This window comes from Podarcis melisellensis, assembly GCF_964234715.1.
Source record: "Podarcis melisellensis genome assembly, chromosome: 7".
In the NCBI taxonomy this organism is placed as follows: domain Eukaryota; kingdom Metazoa; phylum Chordata; class Lepidosauria; order Squamata; family Lacertidae; genus Podarcis; species Podarcis melisellensis.
The window spans coordinates 12,844,788-12,860,484 of NC_138539.1; the positions used below are offsets into that span (position 1 = coordinate 12,844,788).

At 47.7% G+C, this 15,697-nt stretch overlaps 1 protein-coding gene across 6 annotated transcripts in view; it reads left to right on the forward strand.

Annotated features, from left to right (window-relative positions):
- LRATD2 (LRAT domain containing 2) overlaps positions 1 to 15,429 on the forward strand; it is a 20,065-nt gene extending 4,636 nt beyond the window's left edge. For 4 of the 6 annotated variants that reach the window (XM_081918997.1, XM_081919001.1, XM_081918998.1 and 1 more), the window contains exon 2: positions 2,887 to 15,429. In XM_081918997.1, the coding sequence (XP_081775123.1) occupies positions 2,892 to 3,782 (891 nt within the window). In that variant the 5' untranslated portion in view covers positions 2,887 to 2,891 and the 3' untranslated portion in view covers positions 3,783 to 15,429. The remainder of the gene's footprint in view (positions 1 to 2,886) is intronic. The other 2 variants (XM_081918999.1, XM_081919002.1) reach the window with 1 other exon arrangement.
- The last annotated feature ends 268 nt before the right edge of the window (positions 15,430 to 15,697 follow it).

A 15,697-nucleotide genomic window follows, 5' to 3' on the forward strand; every position in this document is an offset into this window, starting at 1 on the left:
GGTTCGTTAAGATTAAGGAGCCTGTCGCTTTGCTCCTGTTACTCTATAGCAGGGTTTCCCAAACTTGGATGTCCAGCTGGTTTTAGACTACAACTCCCATCACCCCTAGCTAAGTAGGACCAGTGGTCAGCGATTATGAGATTTGTAGTCCAAAAACCACTGGAGAGACCTAAGTTTGTGAAACCCTGTTCTATAGGGATGGGTACACTGTGGCCCTCTGGACATTCCTGGACTGCAGCTCCCATCACCCTTGATCACTGGGACTGATGGTAATTGGAGTCCAGAGGGCCACAGCTTTGCCAACTTTGCTATCAAGCAGTGTTTCCCAAACCCAGGTCTTCAGGTGTTTTCGGACTACAATTCCCATCATCCCTTGCTAGTTAGAAATGGTGGGAGTTGTTCAAAAATTGCTAGAGACCCAAGTTTTGGCAACACTGCTATAAAGTAACATGGCATGCTGATATGATCTCATTTAGCAACAATGAAATTGAGACAAGTATCCTCTCAAAGTTCATCCTTCCCAAAAAGTGGCAAAGGATTTGGTGGGCGGGGGTAGGTGGAAGGGAGGATAATCATGGCAGCGGTTGCCTTGTCTTTTCTTTTACCACATTTGATACAAAAAAGAGACATTAATCAACTCCAATGAAACCTGCAGAGTGTTGCATGTGTGCATCAGTCACATATAAGGAGGAAAATCTGAGCGGGGACACTGTCAAATAACTGAATCATAGGGTGCAATGCCAAGACTTCAGCTGCCCATAGCTTCTCCATAAGCAAGCAGCTGGCGGTCTGACATCAGCATACTTCTGTTTACATAGCTGATAGAATGGGAGCCATCCCTTGTCAAAGCGGCTGGGTTTAATTTGGCCTCCTTCTGCATTGTGAAGTGCTTGCTTTGTGTGCTCTTCAGCCAAGGCAGCAACCCTAGGCAGGTGGCAAAGTGGTACCCTTTCAGGCTCTCACCTGTTGTGTGATGTCTAGTCCTTCCTGTTCCTGTTGTAGATTCATCCCATGTCTCTCAGTGCGGAGAAGTGGTTTAGAGCGGTGGACTCGTAATCTGGTGAACCGGGTTTGCTTCCCCGCTCCTCCACATGCAGCTGCTGGGTAACCCTGGGCTAGTCACACTTCTCTGAAGTCTCTCTCAGCCTCACTCACCTCACAGAGTGCTTGTTGTGGGGGAGGAAGGGAAAGGAGACTGTTGGCCGCTTTGAGACTCCTTCAGGTAGTGATAAAGCGGGATATCAAATCCAAACTCTTCTCTCTGTTGCATTGCAACTCCCTTCTCTTCTAACAGGTGGGGAAACGTCTCGTTACCTGAGCTCCCTTTTCCCAGCATCCTTTGCACCATGTGATACTTCCTTAAGTCTGTTTCCTGCTACAGTTGGAACTGGCTCAAACTGCTGATTGGACACACACACACACACACACACACACACACACACACACACACACTATAGTTTCCAAACCGATATGCATCTCATCCTACACACCCCATGTTTTCTGTAGCAATCCCTCTTGGCTGCTCATTGTGTTCCTTTGCACCACGTCTTCTTAATGTGGTCTTAGGGAGCCTAGATGAGGCATTGAAATGCCGAGCATCGGCTGAGAGGTGTGTGTATGTGTGTGTGTGATAATTATGGGGATTGCAGCAAACAGATGGGATGAGACCCTCTCCTCTCCTGCTGAGGTCTTTAGCAAAATCCCTTTTCTAGCCTTGATGTTTGCTGAGAAGGGGAATCCACCCCCAGCCTCTCCCCCCCCCCCGCTCAACTGATGCTTGTTGCATTTTTATAAAAACAGCCGTTTCAGCACAAAGACGCATTTAACATCCTGCCTAGTTCAAGCCTGAAATATCTTTCTTCAACAACTCTGTTCTGTGCATAACCAAAAATATTTCTTCCTCTGTCAGTTGTTTGCTCTTTTGTTTTCCCCTCCCCATTCTCTTTAGACTTGCCTGTGCAGTGTGGGGAGCTTTTATCCTGTTCTGCAGGTACATTTCCAGATCAAGGGGTTAGGGGAGGTGTTCAGCCACCTACACACAAGTGTTAAAGCAAATGCTTTGCATGTCTAAGATCTCCGGTGCAACCGCTGGCATTTCTGCTTAAGAAATCTCAAGTAGCAGAGCTGCAAAAGATCCTTGGCTTTAGGCCCTACAGAGCTGCTGTTTGTCAGGGTGGAGGTGCCCCGGGCTTAAATGGTCCAGTCCGGTATATGTTGGACCTGAGAGGGCGGGCAGAAGCAGATGGTGGATTTAGACACCCAAGGCTGCAGCTCCCAGGGGCTCCTTTTCATCAAGGAGGGGTGGAAGCTGGGGGTCAAGTTACACAAAAGAGTCTCTTACTTTTGGACATGTGTATGATTGCTAGATTTGCGGTGGTTAAGCCCTGGCAGTCCAGCTGATTTTGCTGGACTAAAACCTGCCCTGGCCAACATGCCCAATGGTCAGGGACACTACAAACTGTAGTCTAGCATCAACTGGAGGGCAACAGGTTGCCCCATGCCTGAACTAGAGACACTGGAGAGGTTGCAACGGGGGGGGGGGAGAGGTTGCCTAGCTGGAATGTCTCCTTGAATAACACCTCTTTCTTGGCTGGATGGAGAAGCAAGTGCAGAAACTCACCGACTGGATAAGGGTAAAATTCGCACCCATTGCCCTGCTCTCTTTTGCCTCTGGCCCTGTCCGTTGCTAGCATGTGGCCCCTGAAATGTTGCCCAAAAAGAACCCTTGGGTTGGAAAAGATCTCCCACTTTTGCCCTAAGAGTTGCAGTATTTTGATAAATGGTCATACAGTTCTGCAACCTGTGAAGCGAGGGACGAGTTTTTGGGGGTTCTCTTTTGGGGATTCCGCCTGCACTAATGCCTCTGTTGGTTTTTTTTCCTTTCAGCAGGCATGGGGAACCAAGTGGAGAAGCTGACACACTTAAACTACAAGGAGGTTCCCACCACGGACCCGACGGGCATGGACAGGGATGAGGGCCCCCGGATTGGGGTCTCCTACATATTTTCTAACGACGACGACGACGTGGAGCCTCAGCACGACTCCGTGGCGCCCGACCTCGGCGGAGAGCACCCCACGTCTCAGCCATACGACCCCCGGCTTCACGAAGTGGAATGTTCCATCTATTACCGCGACGAGTGCATATACCAGAAAAGCTTCTCTGGGGATGTGCCGACGTCCGACGGGGTGGAAGGAGGAGGAGGAGGAGGGGGCCACCTAGCCACCTACACCCCAGAAAACCTTTTGAACCGGTGCAAGCCTGGGGATGTGGTGGAGTTTGTCTGCCAGGCCCAGTATCCTCACTGGGTGGTCTACGTTGGGGATTTCCAAGTCGTGCACCTGCACAGGTTGGAGGTAGTGAACAGCTTTCTGACCGACGCCAGCCAGGGCAGGCGGGGACGTATTGCTAACCAGCTATACCACTACAAGCCGCTGAGCCCGGCCACGGTGGTGCGGAACGCCCTGGACCAGGTAGGCTGCAAGGACCGGGACCTCAGCTGGAGGAACTCGGAGTGCTTTGCCGCCTGGTGCCGCTACGGCAAGCGCGAGTTCAAAATCGGCGGCGAGCTGCGGATAGGCAAGCAGCCCTACCGCTTGCAGATCCAGCTGGGGGAGAAGCGCAGCCACACGCTGGAATTCCAGAGTCTGGAGGACCTCATCATGGAGAAGAGGAGGAACGACCAGATCGGGAAGGTGGCCGTCCTCCAAGAACTCTCCAGCCACCTGCAGCCGGCCGAAGATGCCGACGGCAAGGATCCCGGGGCCCAGACAGCCAACGAGTAAGCGGAGCTTGCACCGCTGGGCCCAGCCTGGGTGATGGATTAAAACTGAAGGCGGAGAAACTGAGCTGTTATAAGCCCCTTTGGGCTGCTTCAGGGCGGCTTCACTCCAATCACATGTGAAGGGAAGTGTGTGTGGGGGGGGGGGGAAGCTGATTAAGTGTCTGTACTTTAGCACTTAACTCCTTCCGCGCTTGGTAGAACCAGCAACTTTACTTTTTTATTTTGTTTTGCTTTTTGGTCAATGGTTAAAACTCAGGGAGATCTTCCTTCCTCTCTGTTCTGGCGCAGTTTTTCTCTCCCCCAGCTGGCTCCAAGTCTGTGCTTTTAGCTCCTGCAGCTTTAAATTTGGGTGAAGTCCAGTGGCTCTGGGCTACATGATTAAAATACGGAGCCGGAAAGTTCCCCTCTGCTGTCTAACCCCCTCCTTTACCTCCTAGTTTGCATTGGCATTTCTGGAATCTATTTCAGTCCTGGCCTCCCCAACCTCCCCTGCCCCCATCCCTCCCCTCCAAGGATCTAATGGCTAAATCACTGTTAACGCTGTAGAATGGGGTTGTTGGCCTGTTTGCATTGGCTCCTTAATAAAGAGAAGACAGCCTTTGGAAGGCTGTGGGGTGGAGGCTGCTGGGTCCCCTCTGTGGGATCTCTGAAAGGAGCCCTTGTTATTAGACTCCTGCTCCCATCATCCCTGCCCATTGGCCATGTTGGCTGGGGGACGATGGGTCTTGGAGTCCTTCAACACTTAGAGGGCTACTGGTTCTGCATCCCTGGTGTAGGAGGACACTTGCAACTTCTTTTCACTTTTAACCGAGGAGCCTAAAATATGTTGGCAGAAAGTTGGCTGCTGTATCCTGGTAGCAGGGCAGATTTCCTTCGGGTGCTACTGAAATGGTTGGCAAAGCTTTCCCTTGAATTCTGTTGAGCCATATGACCCACTTTCAATATATCTCACGGGCCAGTTGGGGTTTTTTTTTGGGGGGGGATCTTACTATTTTGGTGGTAGTGGGAGAAGGATTAGATCCACGTGGCACCATTGGGATGTGAATTGGCTTCACAGCCACATAATGTTTGGGCACATCTATGTTATTGCAAAATGTGAATTAATTCTGCACAATTTAATTGCACACTAGGAACTAATAGCCTCCCCTCCCTTTTTTTTTAAGGTCTCTGGGTCCAAAATTTCTGGGTTTGCATGACAGTTGGCTTGGAGGGCAGACATACCCTGATTTAATTGCTTTTGGAGATCAGGTTCTTAGTGATTTGGAAGAAACTGGTTGTCTCAATCAGTTTGTATTGTAATTTGGCTTGCTTACGAAATTGATTTCAGGATCCCAGGAAAACTGTTTCTGAAAGGTTGGGGGTTTTTTCACCCTTCCCCTTTTCAAATCAGTAAGCTCTGCAGACCATACAAAGCCCTCTCCCTTTCTGGGTAGTGGTTTGGCAGTAGACCAGGCTTATTTGCCTGAAGTTATGGTGGGTTTTCAAGCTGTGGGGAGCTTCTGGCTTCACCTGCTGCACGTTGATTCCTCTGGAAGCCTCTTTAAGTTCATCCCCATGTGCTGCTGCGCCACAACGATATTGTTGGGGGAAGAAAGAGGGAGCAATTGTTCTCCTTTTGGTGATAGATCTGATTTTTAAAAGCCATTTTGACTCGTCAAGGGATCGTAGTTGCAGAAGGAGAGCGATGCAAAGCCTTCCTTTGTAGTGGCTTGCTAGCGCAGGGTAACAATTGAATTGACCCTGATTTTTGAAAGCTCTTTTCACTTCAATGGGGTTTATGTAAGAGCCATGCTTGATGGGTTGTTGTCTGCCTGAGAATTGCATCCCACTTCCTAGCAGTCAGAGAACACAACAGAGTCCTTCACACAAATGGGGCGAGGAAGAGAGAGCTTATTTCTTGAATGAGCCACTGGATTAACTTGAGGTAGCAAGAATTAGTACTGTACTTGAAAGCAAAGTGTTTTCAATGGAATTAAGCAGAATATATAGTATATTCCCCCCTCCCCCTCGCTTACAGCTTGCAGTTCTCCACTACTTGATGCAGAAAAGGATTCCCTTGCCCTGCTGTCCATTGCAAGATTGTATCGGAGAGAGTGGGCTGTACTCCTCATGAAACATACTTTGGGGTATTCCCATGGGAGTTAGCAGGTCTGTTCCAGGACAAGCAACTTGTGGATTGAGAGTAGTTTGGAAGGCAAAGGAATTTCAAGTTTGATTCCGTTGTCGTGACTCTGAAGTTAAGGAAACTGTAGCACATAGGAAACGGTTTCTTAGCTTCCCCCCTGTCTGTTCTTGGGATACACTGTTCTGTTGCAGCGGCAACTAGGTAAACCCACAAGCCAGAACGTTTGTCTTAAACCAACGTAATATGGGATCCTAAAAGCCATTTTCAACAGTAATCCTGAAATGGCTTGCTCTGAAGTATTCAAACCTGAAGTCAGTGGTGCACCTCAAAGAGGACAGCAGGTTGTACATTCAACAGAAAAAAGTGGTAGAGGCTTTCCAGGGCTGTACCACTTTAGGCTGCAGGTGTAGGGGGGTGTCACATGATTGGATCTTCCCAGAACAAACACAAACCTTCCCTTAGCGTAGAAGACACATGCCACAAATGTTCATACTACAGTTTTTTCTGTGTCGTAAACAGAGTCTTATCCAATGCGGCACTCAAGATATGTGATTGCCAGCCCCCATACTTTGAAATAGTACAGTCCAGGAAAACAAAGTCGCTGCTTCATTCTGCTGAAAGTAGAACTCCCCAGAAGCTTGCATCGCTTGTCTGATTCTTGCACTCCAAGCAAACTCACACTTGATTTGGCTTAGCTGGGTTGTGGGCTGCTGCATCACTGTTTGTTTTTGGGTGGAGGGATGCTATTATTTCACCAACCAGTTTCTGGGCTTTTTGTTTTGAGATGACGGAAAGTTCAAGAGAATTTTTCAAGGAAGCTGCCGGTGTCGGAAAACACGGGCCAGCTTCTGAGTCGTGTGCCCCAGACCATGTGACCCCCTAAACAGCTGTGCACAATGCACGAGATCTGAAGGTGGCATTGAGGAGCAGGGTGCGGCTCCTGGCATGCTTCCGAGGCTGTTGTCTGTGCACCTGCCTATGCTGGAAAAATCCTGCTTCCGGTGATGTCGTCCCATTGGTGTGTGGGAGCTGTGGGCTTGGTCTCTGTCCTTGCGGGATGGAAATGGCAGCTGAGCATCGGGGGGGGGGGCGCTTCCTATATACACAAGCCAGTTATGAGCACCAAGTGAGTGCTTCCTGTCATTGTGCCTCCCCAGAAATCAGTGGCTTCTTTCCTCCTTCTCCCCCTGTGGAATAAAAGGTTTTAAGGATGCCCTAAAATAGGGCGATGTCTCGGAACTGGGCTTGATGCTGAAGTAGCCATTGCTTATCCTGGAACCTGCATTTTCTTTGGCAAGGGGATGAGTGTGTGAGAGGGGTGGTTTCAATGGGTGAAGCAGTGGGTGGGAAGAGGTGTCTTGTTTCTCTGTTTTCCTGCCCCTTGATCCATAGACGTGTGCAGTGCAGTGTCGCCTGAAGGAAAACAATGGGGAGGGATTGTAGGAGAAAAGCAGCAGGCAGGGGAAGGGTTAAGCCAGGGGTCGGCAACGTGTGGCCTATGGGCAGGATGCGGCCCACGAAGACCATTTTACTAGCCCATTGAAGACCGTTTTACCGGCCCACGAGCCACCCCCAAACCAAACCGCCCACTTGGTGAGTCCCCCACGCACTGCGCTAAACCGGTGCAGCACGGGGACTCACCGAGCGGCACCAGAAATCGCATCTACGCACGCGCAGATACCAGAAATCACATCTGCACATGTCCAGATGCCGAAAATCGCTTCTGCGCACTTGCAGTTGACGGCGTCTGGGCATGTGCAGATGCGATTTCCGGCACCGTGTATGTGCGCATGCGTGATTTACGGCATCGCGCTGTGCCAGTCCGGCCCACAGACGATCTCCAAGGGAGTGATCCAGCCCATGGCCGGTAAACCTTGCTGACCCCTGGGTTAAGCACTCACATGTTCCTCCTCCCATTCCCCTCCATAGCTTTTCTGGTGGTCACAGATCTGAGTTTTCCCCTGAAAACTTAGCTCTCCCTTCGGTATGAGGCCTCTGTCCCAAGTCTACAGAAGGGAGGGTCATGGCAGATGCCAACTTCTTCCAGCACTTTGGTGCCATAACAGGTGAGGAAGCAGTACCTGCTGCAGTTCTCCTTTCATTAAACCGCTATTAAAGGCACAAAGGAGCCTTGGCTTCCTGTTAAATCCTTCAACTGTATCCTGGCTCCAGAGTCGATTCTATAAAGTTATTAATGATTCCGGTCCTCAGTTTTGTGTAGGACGAGATTTATTCCACTATGTAACGAGTGGTTGTAAAATTATATTTTCTTACGCAAGTATTTTTTTTGAAAGAAAGCCTATAACGAGAATATTTACATTTCTTGAAAGTTGTTGTATTATTTTCACACGTAAAAAAAAGGAAAAAGAATTATCCTCCAAATTGGTTATTATTTTTGTCATTGGTGATCTAAAAGTATTTTCTAGGTCATAAATCTACTGTAAAAGAAACTATAGATGTCAAACATTGTGAATCTATGTATCTACAAGGTACTAAACTGTAACTTTACTGTGAAAATTATTTTCCCCTGTGTGTCTGAAACACTGGAGACGGTTTTGGGGGAGGGCCTTTTTCTCATCAGCTTTTATTCCCCCCCCAAAAAAAACCCCCATGATGTGCTTTATTTGTAAAAGCAAATACTTATTCATTGTTGGACAGCTGCTCAGGTTTAAACAAAACTCATTTGTTAACTGACGTGTTGGAATGATCATGCTTTTATCTTGACAAATGCTTAATGCGCATGGAGTTGGTCGGATGGAAAGATCAGGAGAGGCTGCAAAAACGCCCCCACAACACCCTGTAGAGCAGAAAATTATAGGAAGAAGCTGTAGTAACCACCTCCCCTTAACATTCTGTGCAAGGAGGTCACTACAAGTCACTCTCTTATTTAGCACCTTGAGAGTAATATACATAAGGGGGGGCGGGGGGAAAACTTTGCTTACAAATGAGAGTAGATCCACATGACTTGAGACCTGCCAAGTTGAACAGAATCCATTAGGTCCTCAATAAACTTTCTTTTTTGCAGCACAATTAGGTGTGTCAAGCTCCATGGCAGACCACAATACATGTCTAGGGTAGGGGCAGGAATTTGGCGACTGACGAATCATACAGGCCTGAACTAGCCCCATGTCACACCTTAGCTCCTTGTTTTCTAAACCCTCGACCAGAATGACATGACCAGGTGTGATGGCAGATGTTTGCAAGCTAGCAGGGCCGCCTGTGAGTTTATGAACGCTGCTTCAGCCTTCAGAGCTCCATGCTGGGGGCTGTGCTGCAGATGGGGCTATAATCTGCTCCCTTAATTGAAAACATGCTTATCTTACCCCTCCCTCCTTGTAGGATCTGTTTCCACTTCAATAAGAAGGCTGCTGGTGTCCCAAGAGCTCAAAGCACAAGGCAAACCTCCCTTGGGTGATGCACCAGCAGGTGCTGGGACAGTGATGGCCAAACTTGGCCCTCCAGCTGTTTTGGGACTACAATTCCCATCATCCCTGACCACTGGTCCTCTTAGCTAGGGATGATGGGAGTTGTAGTCCAACAACAGCTGGAGGGCCATGTTTGGCCATCACTGTGCTGGGAGAATGGGAGGTCCTCCCAGCCATGGTGTCAAATGTCCACTGCTTCCCTGCCTGTCCACACGTTGAGTTGGTGATGCTGAAGAATAGCCTGCTAGACCTGTGCTTTTATGTGTGTTCTTTAGCCTTGAGCTTTCCACTCCTTGGTTTGACCGGTCTGTCCCCAAACTGGGAACAAGTCGAGCTGTGTGGGCATATCTGCACTTACACTTGTGTAATTGCTCTGGCTTCCCACCAAGAACCATGGAGGTTCCATCACCAATGATGGTTCTTCAGTTTCTGTGAGGGGTGGGATGAATATTAAATGTGTCCAAGGTACAGCTATGCCTTCTGTTTCACTACATGGCATTCAGTGCTAGTCCTACACAGAGTAGATCCTTTTAAGCTAAGAGGCATGGCTAATTTCATTAATTTCAGTGGGTCCACTCTTAGTAGGACTTAATTTTAGCACTAAGCAGAGCAATGGAATCATCTCCCCTCTCTTCCCCCCATGTTCTGCTTTTGGGTTTCACCTGACCCTCTTGGGTAGATTTGAGGGGGAAACCCCATTGTGTTCCTGGAGTCTCCCAGTAGCAGAACACGTAAGGGAGGGACACATTCACACCAAACATTTAAAGAGCTATGATACCACTTTAAACTGTCATGTCTCTTCCCCCCTCCAAAAAATTCTGGGAGCTAGTTTGTTAAGGGTGCTGAGAGCTGTTAAAGGTAAAGGGACCTCTGTCCATTAGGTCCAGACGTGACCAACTCTGGGGTTGCGGCGCTCATCTCGCTTTATTGGCCAAGGGAGCCAGCATACAGCTTCCGGGTCATGTGGCCAGCATGACTAAGCCAGAGCAGCACACGGAAACGCCATTTACCTTCCTGCCGGAGTGGTACCTATTTATCTACTTGCACTTTGACGTGCTTTTGAACTGCTAGGTTGGCAGGAGCAGGGACCAAGCAACGGGAGCTCACCCCGTCGCGGGGATTCGAAATGCCGACCTTCTGATTGGCAAGTCCTAGGCTCTGTGGTTTAACCCACAGTGCCACCCGCATCCCTTTGAGAGTTGTTAGGAGGCCCCTATTCATCTCCCAGAGCTACAGTTCTCAGAGAGTCCTGTGAAGAGTGATTTATTAAACCACTTTGGGAATTATGAAGGGAATAAGGGTCTCCTAGCAACTCTCAGCCCCCTTAAACTACAGCTCCCAGAATTCTGTGGAGAGGGGCAGCCACAACTGTTCAAAGTGGTATCATAGCGCTTCAAATGTAAGGTCTGAATGTGGCCTTAGCGTTGTGTTGAATTCCACTGTTTAACTTTGAGTTGCCCCTCCCAGCAATGCCGATGGGAATCCTCTGGAGTAAGTGGCTTGAATGCTTGAGCCTTAACTTCCTATTTGTCAAGGTGACACTTTAGTCCACTCTGCCTTCCCTGAATCATTTGGCTTTGGCTAGCGCTAATGGAATGACTCACAAGTGCTTTGAGGATATACATTTGCATGTCGCCTGGGCACAACTAGGCTTTGGTTTCCAATACCTTACTAAAAAGGTCACTTCTTAAAAAAACTATAAAAGAAAACTTTAGCCTGTAGCTTAAAACACATTTGCCTGTCTGGACTTGCAGGAAGTGGTGATTCGTAGGACATTGGAAGGCAAAGAGGCCTTTAAAGAACCCTTGTTTTTGAAACAAGTCACACTTTCCATTTGATTCAAAGATTGTGCCCTTCTGACACATCACCAGGAAAAGCCTGGTTTTTTTCTGGGCAGATGGGATGATAGGAAAATCAGCTCACCAGGCAACTAAGAGGATCATATCCATGTTGTGGTGTCTCCTGTCTGCATATTTGGCTGATCAATATTATCCCTATTTTTCAAGAGAAATGATTAGGGCAAGATGTTTTAGTTCTCAGGCTACCTTGCATGTGCAAAGAGGCCCATGCAGGTGTAGGAAATTGAACCCAAGAAACTGCCTTTAATATGCAGGCAAGTCTCACTCAGTACTGTTTATACCAGTGGTAGCCAACCTGGTTCCCTCTGGATGTTGTTGGACTCCAACTCCCATCAGCCCCCTCCAGCATGCCCAGTGGTCAGCAATGATGGCAGCTGGAGTCTAGCAAACATCTGAAGGTTTACGTTGACTGGCAGAAGCTCTCCAGGGATTTGGGCAGGAGACTTTCGTAGCCCTACCTGGTTGAAGCTGGAACCTTCTCTGTCCAAAGCAAGTGGTCCTCTCTTCCAGACATCTTCATAGAGGAAGGGGGATGGTGGCTGCGTTGCAACAGTAGGCTCCACCCTGATGTGGCTGCATTCGTTGTACTGTCTGAGAAGGTCCCTGCAGACATGCAACTGTTTCCATGGAGAGCTTTGTTTCTTCCAGGAATGCATGTGTGTAATTAATACATATGAGTGTTGGAGGGGAGGAGCCTGCTGCTGCTGCTGCATCCACCTCTCATGTGTGTTTTGTTTTGAATGCATTGCCATGACTGAAAAGGGATGGTCTGTACACCATTCCTGGCTGGCTGCAATCAACAGCACCATGTATTCAATGAAAGTAGCTTGTGTTGCAAAAAGCCCTTAAGGCAGAACTTACAACTATAAGGGTAGCTTGTTTACACAGTACAGCACAAGTCACTGACATCCCTGGGGCTAGTCTGGAGTGAAGGCTGCTCCACGCTAGGTTTCCCCAGCCTGGTGCCCTCCGGGTAATTCTGAGCTACACTTCCCATCAGCCCCAGCCATGATAGCCCAGCATCAGGAATGGGAGTTGTAGTTCAGAACATCTGGAGGGCGTCGGGTTGCGGGGAGCTGTTTTAAACCAGCCAGCGGTCTGTGCTATGTCTGGGTGCAGATCTGGAGGTGGCATGCCTTCTGTAGAGAAAACCCCCGCTTGTGGAAAGCTAGCACAGCAGGGACAAGGCTCAACTCGAACTCTTCTCTGTCACATTTTAAAAAAAGAATTATTTAATGTTGACACTTGAACACTAACCCTTGCTGAAGGGCTAAACTCCAAGAACAGTTTTACCCCATGCTCATCTGTTGATTTAAGACTAGCTCTATGTAAAATCAATATTCTGTCCAGACGTTCTAATACTTTGTTAGTTATATTAAGTATGCTGGCAACCTGGCCATCAAAATCCTAATTATGGGACCCCAAACACTCACACACACTTTGGTGTGTTTTTTCCCCATTCGGGGCTTCTGTGCCTTTTTTTATCTGGTGTGACAGGAGGGGAATATGTAGGTGGAGTTCTTTTTTTCCTTGGAATAAAGGTTCAGTGATTTGGTAAGGTTGTATAAGAAAAGATGGCATCGCCTCACCCCTGGGACTGTCGCCTTGTGCCTTTGAATGACATATGACATGAAAAGCTTTGCATGACATAAAAAGCTGCCTACTGAGCCAGACCATTGGTCCATCTAGCTCAGTAATAATAATAATGTTAATAATAATAATAATAATAATAATAATAATAATAATAATAATAATAAATACTTTTTATTTATATCCTGCCCTCCCCAGCCGAAGTCAGGCTCAGAGCGGCTAACAACATTAAAATGATACAACATTCTAAAATCAGTTCAAATCAGATTAATGGCAACCATTGGGCTAGAGTTCTGTGAGGATTACCGAAGGAGGGGGTCAGATTGTGCCTTGGCCAAAGGCCTGGTGGAACAGCTCTGTCTTGCAGGCCCTGCGGGAAGATGTCAAGTCCCGCAGGGCCTTAGTCTCTTGTGACAGAGCGTTCCTCCAGATCGGGACCACGGCCGAAAAGCCCTGGCTCTGGTTGAGGCCAGCCTAACTTGTCTGTGGCCCGGGACCTCCAAGATGTTTTTGTTTGAAGACTGTAAGGTCCTCTGTGGGACATACCAGGAGAGGCGGTCCCGTAGGTACGAGGGTCCTAGGCCGTATAGGGTTTTAAAGGTTAAAACCAGCACCTTAAACCTGATCCTGTACACCGGGAGCCAGTGCAGCTGGTATAGCACTGGGTGAATGTGATCCTGCAGCAAGGACCCCGTAAGGAGTCTCACTGCGGCATTCTGCACCCGCTGGAGTTTCTGGGTCAGTCTCAAGGGCAGCCCCAGTATTGTCTCCATAGATTGGCAGCTTCTTTTCAGGGCTTCAGACATGTGGCATTCCTACCTGGAGATGCCAGAACTTGAACCTGGCACCTTCTGCATGCAGAGCAGAAGCTCTGTCACTGAACTGCAGCCCAGTGGACACTTTTGAACAGCAGCCCTCCTTGTAATATGTGGAAGGGAGTTCCGATGAACCCCGTCTCGTGATAAAACCACATGAAGAGAATAGGGTGATGCAGGCTAACCTTACTGTTCACTTGCCATACACACCACACATTAAAAGCACACCCCCCCCCAAAGAATCCTGGGAACTGTAGTTTGTGAAGGGTGCTGGGAATTGTAGCTCTGTGGTGCGTGAACTACAATTCGCTTTGTATGTATTGTGTGTACACAGCCTTGCTGATTAGGTACAGTGGCTGGAATCTGGCTAATCAGGGGCGCAGTCTGTAAGCAAAAGTAAAATTTCTTAACCTGCAGCCAGGTTACCTTTCCCCCTCTGACGTGAGGACTAAAATAAACATTTGAACATCCAGGAGGGATGTTAAAACAAAAACAAAAAACAGGTTACTAAAGGAAACATTACATAAAATGCTGCTTCATATTTGCAAATCACAACCTTGTTTTTTTTTTTTTTAAAAAAAGCATTCTGTTTTCACCTGAATTCTCCAAATTACAACACAGGCAATGGGTTTCATCAGAGGAGAGGTATGAATTTTGCACTTCATCTGTGAAATGCTAGGAATGTTGGAAGCTGCTTTATACTGAGCCAGACCATTGGTCCATGTAGCTTAATATTGTCTACACTGACTGGCAGCTTATCTGTGGGATTTCAGGCAGTGTTCCCTTGGCAAGCCTTAACTGGAGATGCTATGAATCAAACCTGGGAACTTCTGTCTGGAAAGTGAATACGCTACCAACCCCCCAACCCCCCCCCCCATATTAGCACATTTACAGCTAGAGTTTCCCCAAGGGCAGTAGAGGGTTGTTTTGTCAGTTGCTTCAACACCTGTGCTCTTCAGTGATTAGCCATTCACAGTTCCTGATAGCAAAAGTATAGGAACTAATGTTTCGGAAAGCAAAATATGAAGATCTTTTTAATAAAAGGCAGTACTGTACAGAATCAAGTACATTCACAGGTAGAGCAGATTAGACTATATATAGCCAGCTGTCCTTTCCTTCCCAGTTTCTCCCCCACTGTTCATTGGTTTGTTTCCCATCCACTAGTTTCCTGAATCAAAAGCTGGAGGAGTAACTGGATATCAGTGAATGGGTTAGGGTGATTTATTTTTCAATCCACAATATGTAGCCTTGTGAATGAAAATCGGGATGATCTCTGACTTCAGCCTAGGTAACCATCGCAAGATTTGCTTTGTTTTTTAATGTAACGAAGACATGCCATGATACTGTCCACAGCAATAGTTCCTGTTTTCTCCACGAACTGTGTAATTCTGTAAGTTTGTGTTTCCGAAACTTCTAATCGTGGGGTACAGCGTTTTGTTTTTAAAACTGAAGGCCCACTTCATTCTTGCAAAGGTGTGTGTTTTCTTAATTCATCCATGTGGACTCTCTTCCTTGGGGAGAGTTTATATTGTCCCTAGCATCTCCCCTTCAAGAAGCCTTCAAAACTGGGATTAGTTCTTTCCAGACAATGGGGATACTTCTGACCTTTCCCCCCAAGGCACCCCACTTTCACCCATCTCATAGCACAAAGTGTACCCCGGGCGTAAGGTTTGGGAATCACTACTGTCTTTCATCGGTGAATGTTGAAAAGCTGTTTGCTCAGACGCCAGTTATTTCCATGGAAAAGTGAAGATTCCTGATTGTATGACTTCCTTCAAAATGAAGGGCATTGCCTAGTTATTAAGAGGAAATAAAATATTTATAATATCTTTTACATGCTTTCCTGCTGAGCTTTCTTTCCCCGCGTTCCTTACCCTTCCTTTTAAATCTAAAACTCTGAAATCACAGTGATTTCTCTTTTCGATATTGACGTGCAGAACAATTGGGGGATTAGAGGGACTATTGCAGTTCCTCCAAAGGAATAGAAGAAGCTCCCTGATGCAGAGATGGACTATCATCCATCTTGCTTGGTACAACCTATGAGGAATCTTCAGCCTGTGGACTGGATCCATCCTGCCAGACTTCTCTGCTTGACCTACAGG